At 41.1% G+C, this 17,339-nt stretch overlaps 1 protein-coding gene across 6 annotated transcripts in view; it reads right to left on the bottom strand.

Annotated features, from left to right (window-relative positions):
* Nucleotides 1–17,339, bottom strand: part of LOC132871760 (band 4.1-like protein 3) — a 105,275-nt gene that overhangs the window by 50,321 nt on the left and 37,615 nt on the right. For 5 of the 6 annotated variants that reach the window (XM_060906243.1, XM_060906248.1, XM_060906246.1 and 2 more), the window contains exons 3-6: nt 11,934–12,048; nt 8,600–8,704; nt 5,710–5,752; nt 5,474–5,549 (exon numbers count right to left, since the gene is read on the bottom strand). In XM_060906243.1, coding sequence (XP_060762226.1) covers nt 5,474–5,549; nt 5,710–5,752; nt 8,600–8,704; nt 11,934–11,987 — 278 coding nt within the window. In that variant the 5' untranslated portion in view covers nt 11,988–12,048. The remainder of the gene's footprint in view (nt 1–5,473; nt 5,550–5,709; nt 5,753–8,599; nt 8,705–11,933; nt 12,049–17,339) is intronic. The other variant, XM_060906245.1, reaches the window with a different exon arrangement.

Here is a 17,339-nt window from a genome sequence, read left to right as displayed (position 1 = left end):
TGGTCATATAAACCTATGTAAACAGGAAAAACGCGGAAGAGTTTGGTCGCATCTAACTACAGCCCCAAAAAATACCATTGGCCATGCTGAGCCTAGCTACATTGCTAACAGGAGTGACAGCGCGTCTGACTGACTGGGAGGTCGCGCAAAGCTCGGAGAGGTACGGAGCAGCTCGTCTCAATTCAGATAAGAGCATATTTCATTATGGAAGTACGGTGGACTGTTCCTTTAAGATTCCACTTCCCCAGGACCTCAGGCACCAAAAAAATAAAAATAAAATAATAAAAAAAGTCTACGCATTTTGACTTACAGTGCTTACACAACGCCAAAGCAACCGTGCATTTTGGGGGCACTGACTATTCATGTGTACGAGGGGTTTACAAGATCAGGCACACAAAAAACCCACCCAACCAACCAACCAAAAAAAAAAAAAAAACCCCACTGAACTTAACTCACAGCATTCCAAAAAGACGTCACTAAAACGCCCTCCGCTCACTCAAACTTTTTGAAGGCACTTGTCTGGTCTAGAGTCTGTACAGCATCTAGAAGGAGCTCACGCTGAATGACTGAGAAAACAGTCGCAGTAAACTAAAGATATGCAAGGTGACCAAACGTCTACGCATTTTGACTTACAGTGCTTACACAACGCCAAAGCAACAGTGCATTTTGGGGGCACTAGATTCAAAGATTTCAGTAAAGTTCATTTATTTCCAAAACAAGCATACTTTTTTTTTCTTCCTTGAAACAAGATGAACCGCATTTGACAAATGTCCAAAATGTACGTACTCGTTTAAAAAAAAAAAAAAAAAAAAAAAAAAAACTTGTTTTATTTTCAAAGGTGCTCCAAATAAGACTTTTTCCAAGACATTTTGTCTATACAAGATTTTCAAGATGGACTGTCTAAAAACTAGCCTTTCTAGCTAAATGAGGTTTTGCTTGGTGGGCAATTATGTCTAATAATAAGGGTGGCTAGATGTTTTGACTTGAAAATAGACAAATAAACTTCCTAAGATTTTTATTTTTGGCAGTGAGAAGTGTCCGTCCTCGTGTATTCTTACGTGGTAGCGAAAATTCGAAATGTTCGACAAGGATAACACTGACCAAACGCAAGACGACACTCAAGACAAGAGTTCTGTCTGGAAATATATCAAAATGGAAGGCAAGAAACAGAAGTATGCAGTTTGCACGATATGCCAGAAGGCCATTAGTGCTGAATATGGAAATACTACAAACCTGGGCGGCACGGTGGTGTAGTGGTTAGCACGGTCGCCTCACAGCAAGAAGGTTTCGGGTTCGAACCCGGCGGCCGGCGAGGGCCTTTCTGTGTGGAGTTTGCATGTTCTCCCCGTGTCTACGTGGGTTTCCTCCGGGTGCTCCGGTTTCCCCCACAGTCCAAAGACATGCGGTTAGGTTGACGTGGGGCGGCCTTGGGCAAGGTACCTAACCTCTGACTTTGGCACTTTGGTGTGGCTGCCCACTGCTCCGAGAGTGTGTGTGTGTGTGTGTTCACTGCTTCAGATGGGTTAACTGCAGAGGATGAATTTCACTGTGCATGTGACGAATAAAGGTTTCTTCTTCTTCTAAGAAAACACAAGATGGCGTACGCAGAGTTATGCAAATTAACTTAATCTCAAACTTCAAAAAAAGATCGCGAAAGGTGACTTAATTGTTTTAAGAGATATACCGGATATATATTGAGCCTGTCATTGGTTTGATCGATTTACAGCTCCAGCGATCATTTTTGCACCAAAAACCGCCTGTAGCAATGTCAGTCGTGACTCGCCAAGTAAACAATACCACGTGCGATCATGGTAAATTTGCTATCCAACTTATCTATGGGGAAATAACTACCGACAATTTGACGTTTTTGTAACACATTCAAGTAAGATGAAATAAACATTCGCCCTGATAACTGTATTATTTCAACGATGGGAGCTGGTAAAGGAAAAAAAAAAAATAAAAATAATAATAATAATAATACATGCTGACAGTTTACAGTGGCATCTCAAACTTGGCCCATATCTGCCTTCTTATCGAGATTCGAGACCACGTGAACAGATCAGTGGAATTTCCATGGTTACCGCAGGGAGTTTAGTTAGAAACACACACGGCTCCACTCAGGCAAGCAGGCGTCCATGGTGACGAGTCCAAACTTAGCCGTTCTGGCATTTCTTTGTTGTCTGTTTAACGTAAGAAACATTATTTTTACATCAATGTTTTTATTTTGTTGAATATGACCGATATGGACATGATACATTATAGTTGAACTTGATTTAAACCAAGTCATGTTGACTTGAATTAGTTGAGTTTTGCATAATTTTTGTTCACGTTTGTTTTTGTTCCTTACTACAACAGCAAGTTTAGCTGTTTCTGTAGGTTTATCATCTGGTTAATGCAAGACAGTTTATTTTCACTTATTTTATACCGTTGAGCAAAGTTTGCCATATGCTTGTTTTTGTTCTGAAAAACAAAAACAAACGTGGAACCGAACCGAGATATTTTCCTCACTCACCCCCCTGCACAGCTCTAGGCTACATAAAAATAAAGAAAAGCAAAAGGGGCTGGGAGGGGGACGATATGAGCAATGTTTTCAGAATCTGATTTATCTTGACGCATCACAGTGCTGTTGATTGAAGAAGAAACCTTTGTCACATGCACACTTCAAGCACAGTGAAATTCATCCTCTGCATTTAACCCATCTGAAGCAGTGAACACACACGCGCGTGCACACACTCAGAGCAGTGGGCAGCCACACCAGAGCGCCCGGGGAGCAGTCAGGGGTCAGGTACCCTGCTCAAGGGCACCTCAGCCCAAGGCCGCCCCACGTTAACCTAACTGCATGTCTTTGGATTGTTGGAGAAACCGGAGCACCCGGAGGAAACCCACGCAGACACGGTGAGAAGATGCAAACTCCACACAGAAAGGCCTTCGCCGGCCGCTGGGTTCGAACCTTCTTGCTGTGAGGTGACCGTGCTAACCACTACACCACCGTGCCGCCCAATTGATGGCTCTAATTCTTATAAAATGCTCATACTTTCACCAATCAGAAGTCAAGCTGTGAGGTTCAGGATACAGGAACTTGCAGTTTCTTGTTAACATTACAAGATGTTAAAGTGCCATTCCACCATTGGATGTATTCTTTGGCATAAAATACAATATAATTTATGACAACATGACTAGACAGAGAAATCTTTTAGTTTCAAAATGATATATCAAACATAATTTTTTGACAACGACAAGTATATTAATTTTGCGACCAAAGTCACCTACCCTTTTAATTTCCGCGCGGTAGTGAAACGTGATGTCATCGGCAGGTTCCCCTTCTTGTGTACCACGTGTCAGTCTATTTTTAGACCAGGAAACCCCCAAAGTGAGAGAGTCATTTCTCCTCGTATATGGGGGCCAAAAAAATTGCGAAAAATTTTGAGTTAATCTTTCAGTTAGCTAGATTTATTGGTATTAGCTAGATTTACTGGTATTATTTTTATCGTGTTCTATCCGCCATTGCTGATAATATGTGCCACGTCACACGTCACGTGGTACACAAGAAGGGGAACCTGCCGATGACATCACGCGCGGAAATTAAAAGGGTAGGTGACTTTGGTCGCAAAATTAATATACTTGTCGTTGTCAAAAAATTGTTTGATATATCATTTTGAAGCTAAAAGATTTCTCTGTCTAGTGATACCATTTATATATGTTGTCAAAATATATTGTATTTTATGCCAAAGAATACATCCAATGGTGGAATGGCACTTTAAGAAACTGCAAGTCTTCGAAACCTGCAGAGAGAAAGAGAGGCTGGCGAAGGAACAACTATTTATAGCTGCTATAATGCAAATGATACAGGAAGTCAATTGTTTCAGACATTCCACAACATTAATGCAACTACAGGGCAAAGGTATGAAACGTTTAGTATGAATACACAGGTGATTATAGAAAGAAAGAAAAAACAAAACAAAACACATCCACCGATTGGTCGAGAAATTTGGACCATTTCACGATAATCACCTCAAGCAACTCGGCAAAATGGCGACCAATTGCTTGGTCACCGTAAGTGAGGAAGAATTACAAGTTATGAAAAAACAAATGAATAAATATGGTCCTAAAAGTATTTAAAAGGCACTACGAAGTTTGGTCTAAATTTATCCAAAAGGTAAGGTGCAACTGATTTATTTTATCCATTTCAAAACAAAAGTATTTGTGAGTCGGCATAGATACGCGACAAGCCTGCGCGCGCCTTTATTGCATTTGCATGCTGCTTTTCAAGTTTGAAATAATCACCTGCGTATTTATACTAAAACAATTATCCGCCTCAGGCTCAGTGAAGAATCGGTGAATAACAACCTTGACTTTGTCTCTTATTATTTCGTCTCGGTTACGGGTTGTTTTACAATCAGGGTACAAAGTTTGTGTCACAGGGGTCCAAAATTCAAATTGATTCAAACTGGTTCTTGTACCAGTTTTTAAGTGAAGAACAAGTTAAAGAACAGATTTCAGGTAATTTTTTGACATGTGTATGGTAGTTTTGTGTAATCTGCTATAAGATAGGAAAAACAAATGAAGTGATTCTCGGAGAGGACTTTTTTTTTGACAATTCAGAATCCACTACTTCCATAGTGCTTTTAAATATAAGGCTGTAAGCTTTGTGTTAGTTGTCTCTAATATTTATGTCCCAATATCTTGACCACATTTTAGGATGAAAATCATCATTTTAGATATGTTATTTTATATTGAAAAATTAGCTGTCTCGGAGAGGACTTTTTTTTTTTGACACAATTACATACTAATTTGATCAAAATAGTCTGAAAACTTATTGGCATTCAACATTAAAACTTAACTATGTTTCCAATGATATGGAACCAAATATTTGTTTTATAGTATAAAGAATGATTTAAGTGCATCCCTTTTGGAGCTACCTGTGGTCAAAAAAAGCACTTTTTCTAAATGACACGAGTAATTTTGCTAAATATGACATATATTGCCATACATTCACCAAAAATAACGTTATCAACAAATTTTTTTTTGCATGGTAAATAGAGCTATCACAGGGCTACAATAAACAACCAAGTTTATTTAGTCAAGCCTTTTGATATTGAAGATAATAAGTGTTAAATGTGATTTTTAGCTTGCGTACCCTGATTGTAAAACAACCCTTATTCTTCACCAATATTCGCTTTGCCATACGACTGTAATACTGGCAAAGTACTGTGGTAAAAATTATTCCCCCCCCACATATAACAGCAAGCCTTGACATTTGATTCCTTACTTGATACCATTTTGTTACACATGCTGAGCTGAACCGAGTACAGAACATGATTGCGCATGTGTGGGTGTTATTCTGTGGAATCTCAGAAATCCCACGTGATGCCATTATTCATCAACACTTCCAACTGGAAGAGGAAATTACTTGTGTGTAAAAAGCTTACCAGGTAAATATTAAGTATAGCTGCAGGAGTGAGCAGAATCTTACCGGGTGATATCTTCACACAGCTGAGATGGGTCAGGAGGATAAAATTTCACATTAAACCCAAAGTTCCAGGGACCAGCTGATACACACACACACACACACACACACACACACACACACACACACACACACACACACACTTCCCCTTAGCATCGACTTTACAAATTTTTATCTTTAGACTGTTCAGAAAACAAAGGCATGGTGTCAAACAAACAAAATACAAGAGAGATGCGACATACTTCTAATTTGTTTCTTCAGTTCTTTCGCAGGGTCCATCCAGTTCTGGAAAGAAACCACAAACAGGAAGCAAGATTATGGAAGCCGAGAGAGGCCCTTCATATAATCTTTTTTTTATTCACCTTCTTATCCCGAGATAACGACATAATTCGAGATCTCGAGAAAACAAAACCGTTATTCCGAGATAACGACAATTAATTCAGGATGTCGAGAAAACAACACAACTAATTCGAGATCTCGAGAAAACAAAACCGTTATTGCGAGATAACGACAATTAATTCAGGATGTCGAGAAAACAACACAATTAATTCGAGATCTCGAGAAAACAAAACCGTTATTGTGAGATAACGACATAATTAATTCAGGATGTCGAGAAAACACCACAACTAATTCGAGATCTCGAGAAAACAAAACCGTTATTGCGAGATAACGACATAATTAATTCAGGATGTCGAGAAAACACCACAACTAATTCGAGATCTCGAGAAAACAAAACCGTTATTGCGAGATGACGACATAATTAATTCAGGATGTCGAGAAAACACCACAACTAATTCGAGATCTCGAGAAAAAACAAAACAATTATTCCGTGATCTCGAAAAAACAAAATTATTTCATGATCTCGAGAAAACAGCTGAGATTTCTAGCAGAGCTGCGCCCCCCTGTGGGTCAGACAACGAAGACTTAGAAATTAGCGGACATGTAACAGAGCAGAAATGGCTTTTTACGATGCCTTGAGAGAGAGGCGGGTCCCAGAGGAGAACATCATCCCTTATTAAAAGACTTAATGCAATCTCTCCCTGTGTCAACCCCTGATCAGAATATTGCCTTATTAGGTGATCGATTATTCCAGACATTCTAATGACCAAAGTTGCGTCTATACAGAATGAGAAATAGCCCCAAAGTCAGCATATCACAAGTCTCTTGGCGCACCTGAATGAACCATTTCTCAGCTGTTTACTTGAGATCATGAAATAATTGTTTTGTTTTCTCGAGATCTCGAAATAACGGTTTTGTTTTCTCGAGATCTCGAATTAGTTTTGTTTTCTCGAGATCCTGAATTAATCAGGGATCCCAGCAGTAATTGAAAAAAAATAGAGGAATGTAAGAAACTATCACCGGGCAGCACGGTGGTGTAGGCTAGTGGTTAGCGCTGTCGCCTCAGAGCAAGAAGGTCCGGGTTCGAGCCCCGTGGCCGGCGAGGGCCTTTCTGTGTGGAGTTTGCATGTTCTCCCCGTGTCCGCGTGGGTTTCCTCCGGGTGCTCCGGTTTCCCCCACAGTCCAAAGACATGCAGGTTAGGTTAACTGGTGACTCTAAATTGACCGTAGGTGTGAATGCGAGTGTGAATGGTTGTCTGTGTCTATGTGTCAGCCCTGTGATGACCTGGCGACTTGTCCAGGGTGTACCCCGCCTTTCTCCCGTAGTCAGCTGGGATAGGCTCCAGCTTGCCTGCGACCCTGTAGAACAGGATAAAGTGGCTACAGATAATGAGATGAGAAACTATCAGCAGGGGTCAAGGGGGCTGCCTGAAGCTGTTGAGATTTTAACATTTAAAGATGCTATAGAACACATTTTTTACATAGGTTTAACATAGAAAAGCAACAGAATTTAACCATAATGTGTATCTATTTGATGCCATATTTTGTAATCAATGACATAAGTGGCAAAATTTTTTTATAAAAATTAGACGAAAATGTAGCTTTGAAGAATATACTTGCCTAAATATTCCACTGATTTTGTTATAACAATAGTATCCATAGTTCATCTCATTTGTTTATTTTTTTTTGTTTCAAGTTAATGTCAAAACTAGTCCAATATAAGCCACATTCATTTTTCAAAAATCATGAATATGAGCAGAAATCAATGATTCAGTAATATTAGATATATACATATGTCCAGCAAATACTGGAGATATTTGATTTAAACCTCTCTTTTTTTTTTTTTTTTTTAAGATATTTTTTTGGGCTTTTTGCACCTTTATTGGATAGGACAGTGTAGAGACAGGAAATGAGCAGGAGAGAGAGAGAGACGGGAAGGGATCGGGAAATGACCTCGGGCCGGAATCGAACCCGGGTCGCCCGCATTCATGGTATGGCGCCTTAACCACCTGAGCCACGACGCCCCCTAAACCTCTCTTTTTGAAAGGTTTCACTGCAAAGGAATTTAATGCTCTTTTCTGGGGTGCATTCTGTCTTTCCTCCAGTTTTCTCCGCTTTTGTTTCTCTGATCTTTCCTTCTGCTTTTCTGATGTTCCTGCAGTGCTCTGAATTAAGTTCAACGCATTAGAAACAAAAGCACGAACGGAGTTAAAACATGTTTTCTAGCAAATGGGCGCAGCCATATTGTTTTCTTGTTCTATCGCGTACAGTCTCGCGGTCAGTGTTGCCAGATACTCCTAACGTTTTCCAGCCCAAAATATGTTCAAAACCCGCCAAAATGCACTTGAAACTCCCCAACTGGGCGGAGAACCGCGCAATCTGGCAACACTGCTCGCGGTATTTACATCAATTTAACTTCCGAGTGTTCCCGAATGTCAACGAGAACAAACGAAGCCGACGAAAACATCGCTAAACAAGCAAACCAAATCAGAACGTATTCTGCTGGTCATTTTACTTAAACATATTTTTAATGGATATACAAGAGATTTAAAAAAAAAAAAAAAACCACTTTCGCTAGAAAATAGCGGAATTCCGCTAAATAGCGGACGTCTGGGATCCCTGATTAATTATGTCGTTATCTCGGAATAACAAGGTGAATAAAAAAAATAGGATTATATGAAGGGCCTCTCTTGGCTTCCGTACAAGATAATTATAGCGGTGATGCTCAAAAGGGGAAGAAAAAAAAACAAAAACCCATGTAGTGATAAGGGCAAGCTTGAAAGCATTTAGTACCTTCTGATGTTCTGCATCACGATACGTGAGACCAAAGTAGTCCTTCTCCATCAGGTTGAGGTGGTCACATACTTTATCAAACAGGACCTGGCCTTTGGCTTTCTTCTGTTGATGACAAAGCACGTTACTGCTAAAAATATTACGGCATCATGTGACTCGTTTTGAAAGTCAGTTTGTTATGGTGCAATAAGGTGAAACCATGATCGGGGTGGTTTATTGGGTAAATATATCCTCTGTGGTTTCAAGAACAAAAACAAGTTGCATTACCACACCGGAAAAACACATGCGTTTTGACTCAGAAACTTCTTAAAATTTTCATATACAGGTTTGTCGTGTGCCTGCAGGAACGCCGACACACTGAGGGACGAGTTGATCAAGCCGAACGCATAATCCGACAGCCTTATCTAATGGCAATACTACGTCCTGTTAAAACAATCTGTTCTGCTGCCAAGATGTGCAAATTAAAATCAAATCAAATCAAAACGAGCTACCCTGCACCGGAAGCATACGACACCCGCGACTGAGCGAGCAAACAGTACTCGAGTCTACTCCGTTAAATTAGTTGTAGAAGGAGAGCAACAAGCAGTGCTAGGATGGTTTACACATGCTTCAGATTACACAGCATGTAATTTTGCAAACTGTAATTTTGGATAGCAGTGGGTGAAAAGCACTGGGGTCCAGGAAAGGAAAACCCAAGATTTGGCTGGTCTGCCTGTATACACTCACTCTGCCAGACCTCGAACATCACACACACGATCCTCAACGCCTCCATCTTAAATTACACTGATTTTTCCCCCCTCCAAAGCATCTGAACACTTTGAAGAATGTCACGAAGAGCCAGAACAATTCAAGACGACGTGAAATAAAATGGCTACGTCGGCTAGCAATCTACAAGCAAGTTGCTAGATGATCCTTTCATCATGCACCAGTGAACCTTGTGTAAGGTCATTGCGTCTGTTGCAGGTCGGTCATCATTTAATCTCAACTGCAAGCTAATGCACAGCAACTACAGTTAAAAGTGCATATCACGGGGAAATTCAGGAGCAAGATCGATGTAATCCTCCTATTTTATATTAAACTTTGGTCAAATATCGGTCACATTTTGCATTTTGTGCAATACCAGAAAAATTCAGTTGAAGTCAAGCCATTTGAGGCGAATTGGTCCGCCTCTGAAAAAACTTGGCATTTGGATTTCCCGGCAAACATTGATTTTCGTGACGTCGCGTGCGGGACGCCTCCTTCTGAATCCTACATCAGCGCTGGTTTGTTTCTGAGAAAACGACCTGGTGGTTTTCTGCAAATTTCTTCAACGTTATCGCGTAATTATTAAAATGGTTAACAGATGTATCGTAGGAGGGTGTAGCAACACCAGTCTTGATGGGATTAGTACTCATCGTTTCCCAAAAGACCGGACAATGAGAGAGAAATGGGAGCGCTTGGTCTACACAGGCTGTGCACTGAAACCGTGCAAAGCTCTCGCAGCCTGCTGGCGCTTCCGCAGGTGACGTCACGAATCTGGCTCCAGACTCCCTTGGGATTTTTCCAGACGTGTTTTGTTATTTTATTTTTTTCTGCTGTAGACAGATGATCTTGTGCAAAATTACCCTTCTGGATGAGTGTGTAAAGGGACATACTTTCATATTAAAAAAAAAAAAAAAAAAACGAAATTGGTCCAGAATATGCACTTTAACAAATCCTGACTCTCAAAGCCCTGAAAATACACTAATCTCCTTCTGCTCCAACCGGACACGAAAGAAAGAGAATTAGGAAAATATTTGGCATAACAACAACAAAAAAAAACCCTACTGCACTTGAATGTTTTTAAAGAACAGACAGAGCCATACACCTTGAATAAGTTTGGGTAGAAAACAAATGGACTCTAGGTTCATGGTGCTGTACAGGTTAGAATGTGGCAGATTCTACCGTAACTGGATCCATTAACCACTTGCCCACAAAATAAGAAATTTTTCTTGTCCTTTTTTCAGTGAGGTAATATTTTCAAGATTGAAAATGTGGTATTTGGTCTTCTAAAACAGTACGTCATTTAAAAATACACCGAGTATATCAATAAAAGATTTTTAAAGAATAAAGTTCTATTTCTTTGACATATCTGACAGACATAACTCCCGTTTTAAAAATCCCTTTCATTATCCCTGTTGCTATCGTCACTGAATTTCTGTCAGATGACCTGACGATAGACTCTGCCATTATGGATCTTTGGTAGTTATCGTGTGGCTTTATCATTTTTGGGTGCCAACAGATAGAGTTGAAATAGATTAACAGCGAAAAAACTATTTCGTTCACGAGAGAAGCCCACAGTTATTTTTAAAAAATGCTATCGTCAGTCTGTCAGTCAAATGCACCTGACGATAGCAAAATTCAAGCCCTCGCCACGCACATGTTGACTGACGCAAAGAGGAAATTCTACTGCGCGTGATTTTTGTGACAGCAGACATTTACTTCCGGGCAAGACTTGGAGTTCTGACAGCTAGATTTCATCAAATAAATCAAGGTAAGATTTTCAGTCAGCTATCCTGACCATAGAAATTTTTGACGATAGAAACATTGAGAATATATTTGTGCATTCATATTTAAATTTTTCTGGAGGAAAACTATCTTAAGTTGAGATAAATCAGAGCCGCTTACGACCCTTTCAGCCGACAGGCCATTTCAATGTGTTATTTCCCCGCGAAAGTGACAGTCGTGTCTATCGTCACTGTTCTGACAATTATTGTTGATATTTCAATTTTGAAAATAAATTTTCATCTTTTTTATTTCAATATTTTATTTTATTATTTGGTTCTAGTGATGAGGTATTTTAATATTATTACTAAATTTGTCAGATTAATAATGTAAGAAACAGTTTTGTTGCTATTGTCATCTAGAGTGTCTGTCAGAATATGATGGTAGACGTTAGTTTGTCTGTCAGATTTTGATGATAGAAACCGATGTGTTTCTATTGTCATTTAGCATGTCTGTCATGTCAGGCTTTTATTAATTAGTTACCAGGACTACTGTCCTAAAATTTACTGTGAATGTCCAAGACCCCAAATGCTACTAGAAAAACTTAACAGAATGATCAAAATAATCAATTCAGCAATTTAAGCAGATGGGACTTAACTGGCCTCTGTTATGGTAGAATCTGCCTGGTATAGAAAAGAAAAATCAACATCTTTTGACCAATCAGAATTGAGAATTCAATAGCGCTGTTCTAATTAGATAACAGCATTGCATGATATTTTTCATTTACCTCATAGAAAGCATCATTACAAAATTAGTAAACACAATTTTTGGTTCTCTTTACGAGTCAAAAGTCCTTTTTAGCCACACCCACCTCCACCGTGCAAGTGTAGTCGGAGCCATCCAACAGGGTGATCCTGCACTCCATGGTGTTTAACCAGTGTAGTCCAGGAAAGCTTGGTGTTTAAATAGCCCTCTTCAACACACTGCTGAAAACACAATGGTGGGTTTTAGGACAAGTTTTAAGAAAAGGCTGAAATTTGATCTCTAAACGTACTTCAAGGTCAAAGGCTTTTTCATCGTCATGTCAACCATATACAGTGGGTACAGTATGCAGTTAAAACAAAACGGTTCTCCAGGACCACGGTGCTGCGTTAAACAAATCACAGGACTACAAATATAACAAGAGTGCAAACATTGCACTTTATTGCCCCTTTTTCCACCAAAGCAGTTCCAGGGCTGGTTCGGGGCCCGTGCTTAGTTTGGAACCGGGTTTTCTGTTTCCACTGACAAAGAACTGGCTCTGGGGCCAGAAAAACCGGTTCCAGGCTAGCACCAACTCTCTGCTGGGCCAGAGGAAAGAACCGCTTACATCAGCGGGGGGGGGGGGGGGGGGGGGAGTTGTTAAGACCAACAACAATAACAAGACCGCGAAAGATCGCCATTTTTAAGCGACGAGAAGCAGCAGCTGTACAAACGCGAAGTCATCCATTATTATTACTGTTGTTGCTGCTGCTTCTTCCGTGTTGTTTTTGCTTCGATATTCGCACCAAGGTTTATGCAAACGTAGCGACGTAACTGACGTATACAGCGACGTAACTGACGTGGCTTCCCTTAGCACCGCGAGCTATGGAAAAGCAAACTGGTTCTCAGCTGGCTCGCAAGTTGAACGAGTTGTGAACCAGCACCAGCCCTGGAACTGATTTGGTGGAAAAGTGGTACATGTGGTGTGTAGTTTAGAGTCTGCAGACAGACAAAATGCACACAACCCGTCTGATCCATCCTGGTGTCCTGTGTCTGGTCGGAGTCTCATCGCATCGCTCCTGTGGAGGACGGCCCCATATGGACAGTTGAAAGTCACACTTGGAAGACGCTCCGGACAGACGCTTACAGTAATGCTTTTATGGCTGAGGACTACAGTTGACTTGCTAACTTTAGGGCTGCAGTCGTCATGAACAGTTTCGCACTCAAGTTGCCATCAATGAAGAGTTATAACATCAACGAAACTGACTTCATGTTGAAACTGTTCATGTTATAATCATGTCGTTCAAATGAGGATGGGTTCCCTTTTGAGTCTGGTTCCTCTCGAGGTTTCTTCCTCACGTCGTCTGAGGGAGTTTTTCCTTGCCACCGTCGCCACAGGCTCGCTCATTGGGGATAGATTAGGGATAAAATTAACTCATATTTTAAGTCATTCAAATTCTGTAAAGCTGCGTTGCGACAATGTCTACTGTTAAAAGCGCGATACAAATAAACTTGACTTGACACAACAAGGACAGGATGGTGCAAAAAACGACAACTAGCACAAACAGTACAGTGCCAACTAGGGATGTTAACCGATGACCGTTTGACAGACGGTTGACCGAATCAACGTCAACCGGTTAATTTTTTTTTGGTTGTCAGTTAAAAAAAAAAAAAAATCGTTTTGAAGCTGCCGATTTTGGAGCGGAGAGCCTGGAATTCTGTGTTGTAAACGCTTGGGGCATGCCATGCGGTGTAAGGACGACAGCTGACAAATCAGAAACACCCATTCAGTCATGTCCCGCCCTCCCGCCCCAGTTGAAGACAGCTGCCACTCGGTGAAAGAAAAGTCTCAAAAAGTATCAGGCTAGACTTTTTAGCTTACAAATTACTATTCTGGTTTTTTTTTAAAATTATTATTAGAAGGCACATCGAGTTTAGGGCGGCATGGTGGTGTAGTGGTTAGCGCTGTCGCCTCACAGCAAGAAGGTCCTGGGTTCGAGCCCCGGGGCCGGCGAGGGCCTTTCTGTGTGGAGTTTGCATGTTCTCCCCGTGTCCGCGTGGGTTTCCTCCGGGTGCTCCGGTTTCCCCCACAGTCCAAAGACATGCAGGTTAGGTTAACTGGTGACTCTAAATTGACCGTAGGTGTGAATGTGAGTGTGAATGGTTGTCTGTGTCTATGTGTCAGCCCTGTGATGACCTGGCGACTTGTCCAGGGTGTACCCCGCCTTTCGCCCGTAGTCAGCTGGGATAGGCTCCAGCTTGCCTGCGACCCTGTAGAAGGATAAAGCGGCTAGAGATAATGAGATGAGATGAGACATCGAGTTTAGTCCTGCCTTGGCCAGTGCATTCTGAAAGTATGTTTCGGTCTGTAGCCAACAATGCATGTTATTGCAGATCATATCTCTCCACACAAACTAAAGGCGCAGATGCCGACTTTTGGAGGGAAGGGGAGAGAATGGAATGACCGCGGTGTCTGGACGGGGAGTGACAAACACAGCTTTTATGTCTGTGAGCCAAGTCAGTGGCGGCTTCAGAGCAACTTCAATACTATGCAGTAATGGCGTGTTGATATTGGTAACGGCGGTATAACGATTGTAGCTAATTAATTAGATTACCTGGTGTCATAACAGCCTTTATTTTAACGCCGTTATTCCCATCACTGAATGTTATGTACTTCTTCTAGCACTTGACTTTATTTTCAACGTCATCATGGCCAACTGAAACTGTCTCTAAGCTGGAGCCGTTTGTCCTCCGCTCCAATACAAACCCCTCGACATCAGTGCCGCGTTTGACTAAATGTTTCGCGTTGTAGAAAAGGTAATGTGAGTGGAGGGCAGCGACTGGGACTGAATGTGCGGATGCTCGCGGTTAGATTTAGAATAGATTCTAATAATTACAATTCTAGAATTTTAAACTCATAGGTTAACCGACTTTAACCGGCTAATGAGGCTCGGTGGTCGGTCAAGATTTTTTTTTAGTTTTCGCCATCCCTAGTGCCAACCAGTACGCGTTACCGTTAACGTGCGGAAAGTTGAGTGTGTGTACTCAGGTAGTACATGTAAAAAGGAATAAATAAATAAATAAATGTAAACATTGTGTGTGTGAGAAGCGTTGTTAAAAAGTGGTTGCACAGTGAACAATAATGCTAGCCTAGTAAACTAGACCCACCCGCCTAGCGGCCAAAAATATTTTTGCCTAGCGAGTGGGTCTAGCCTCGCACCATATAAACAAAAACACCCCAGGCATCAAATCGTGCCCGCCAATCACAACGCAAGGTTTTTGTTTGGATTCTTTGGGCGGGCTTTTGCAGGAGTGACGACAAAGCTGCGCGACGCTGGAGAAAGCACAGCAGGAAAGATGGCTACGGCTAGTGAACAGCGCTAGTTTGACTCCGCTTTGGAATCAGTTTTAGAAGAATTAGACTTGGAGTTTTCGTTGAAACATGAGCAGGAAGAGGCTCTCCGCTCATTCCTTTTCAAGAAGGACGTTTTCGCTGTTTTGCCGACCGGCTATGGCAAAAGTCTGATCTACCAGCTGGCTCTGCTCGTAGCCAAAAGGATGGGGCTAGTTTGTGCAGTACGAAGAATTAATAAACAGCTTTGAAACATTACTTTTTGATTGTTTCTTATTTTCCCGTTATTTTAAATTTAAGGGAAATTATTTCACCAAACACCACTAAATAAAAACTCTCAAAAACAGTTTGAGCAAACCCTTGAAAAAAAAGTGTATGTTAAGTATGTGGTACAGACTCCAAACTTGTGGTCATTATCTCCAAACTTCTTAATATCTAGAACCTGTTTATTAATTAATACGCATTTTGAAAAATTATTTATTTCAAGGTCTCCCCCACTGCTTTCTGTTGCTCTGACTACGTCACAGTCACTGTTGCGCTGATTGGTCAGAGCGTTGGCCTATACGCACAGAGACAGTTTGAAAGACAGCGGTTTGTTCCTCCTACCCGCTTCGGAAATGTCTACGGATCGAGGCCAGACTAAATATTCACATTTAGTCTGGCTTGCCAGGCTACAATAATGCCCCAAGTCTGCAATGGGAGTGGTGTGACCAACTTTAAGTTAAAAATCCAGATTTCTTTATACATGTAATCTTATTCAGGATTCCATTATCAAATCAGGCTCAAAAAGGATTTAATAAAACAGCTGCGTTATTACTACAGCCAGTGAAACTTACGTCCTCCTGGTAAATCCATTTCACTAAAACGTAACCTTCAATTACATAATGAGACATTTAGGACGATTGGGCTTATAAAGGCATTTCAAAAAAAATTACGCCAAATGTTGTTTCCAGAGGCACTACAGTACATCCAGATAACTCTTTGCTACAGTAAGGTAATTTCCGTCTAAAAACGCGAGTCATTTCAAAGGGATCCCGTCAGTGTACGGCAGGTTACAGAGGGTCAAAAAAACCACAAGCTGGGGCGTCGTGGCTCAGGTGGTTAAGGCGCCATGCCATGAATGCGGGCGACCCGGGTTCGATTCCGGCCCGAGGTCATTTCCCGATCCCTTCCCGTCTCTCTCTCCCGCTCATTTCCTGTCTCTACACTGTCCTATCCAATAAAGGTGCAAAAAGCCCAAAAAAATATCTTTAAAAAAAAAAAAAAAAAACCACAAGCTGCCATTTTGCAAAATCATTTTTCCAGCTCGCTGACTGCTGAACTAATGAAAAGTGGCAAAACAAGTGTAAAAAGGAATACAACCTGAATTCAACTCTAAGAACGCAACTGACATGCTGAATTAATTCAACTCTACTGCTGAGGTAGCCTGGCAAGCCAGACTAAATGTGAATATTTAGTCTGGCCTCAATCTGTAGACATTTCCGAAGGGTGTGGGAGGAACAAACCGCTGTCTTTCAAACTGTCTCTGTGCGTATAGGCCAACGCTCTGACCAATCAGCGCAACAGTGACTGTGACGTAGTCAGAGCGACAGAAAGCAGTGGGGGAGACCTTGAAATTATTAATTAATACGCATTTTGAAAAATTATTTAACAGGTTCTAGATATTAAGAAGTTTGGAGATAATGACCACAAGTTTGGAGTCTGTACCACATACTTAACATAGACTCTTATTTTTTCCAAGTGTTTTTCAAGGGTTTGCTTAAACTGTTTTTGAGAGTTTTTATTTAGTGGTGTTTGGTGAGATAATTTCCCTTAAATTTAAAATAACGGGAAAATAAGAAACAATCAAAAAGTAATGTTTCAAAGCTGTTTATTAATTCTTCGTACTGCACAAACTAGCCCCATCCTTTTGGCTACGAGCGGAGCCAGCTGGTAGATCAGACTTTTGCCATAGCCGGTTGGCAAAACAGCGAAAACGTCCTTCTTGAAAAGGAATGAGCGGAGAGCCTCTTCCTGCTCATGTTTCAACGAAAACCCCAAGTCTAATTCTTCTAAAACTGATTCCAAAGCGGAGTCAAACGCGCGCTGTTCACTAGCCGTAGCCATCTTTCCTGTTGTGCTTTCTCCAGCGTCGCGCAACTTTGTCGTCACTCCTGCAAAAGCCCGCCCAAAGAATCCAAACAA

Source organism: Neoarius graeffei, chromosome 23 (genome assembly GCF_027579695.1).
Source record: "Neoarius graeffei isolate fNeoGra1 chromosome 23, fNeoGra1.pri, whole genome shotgun sequence".
Lineage (NCBI taxonomy): Eukaryota > Metazoa > Chordata > Actinopteri > Siluriformes > Ariidae > Neoarius > Neoarius graeffei.
Note: the sequence above shows the minus strand (reverse complement) of the source record. Positions and strands in the feature narration are given on the sequence as shown.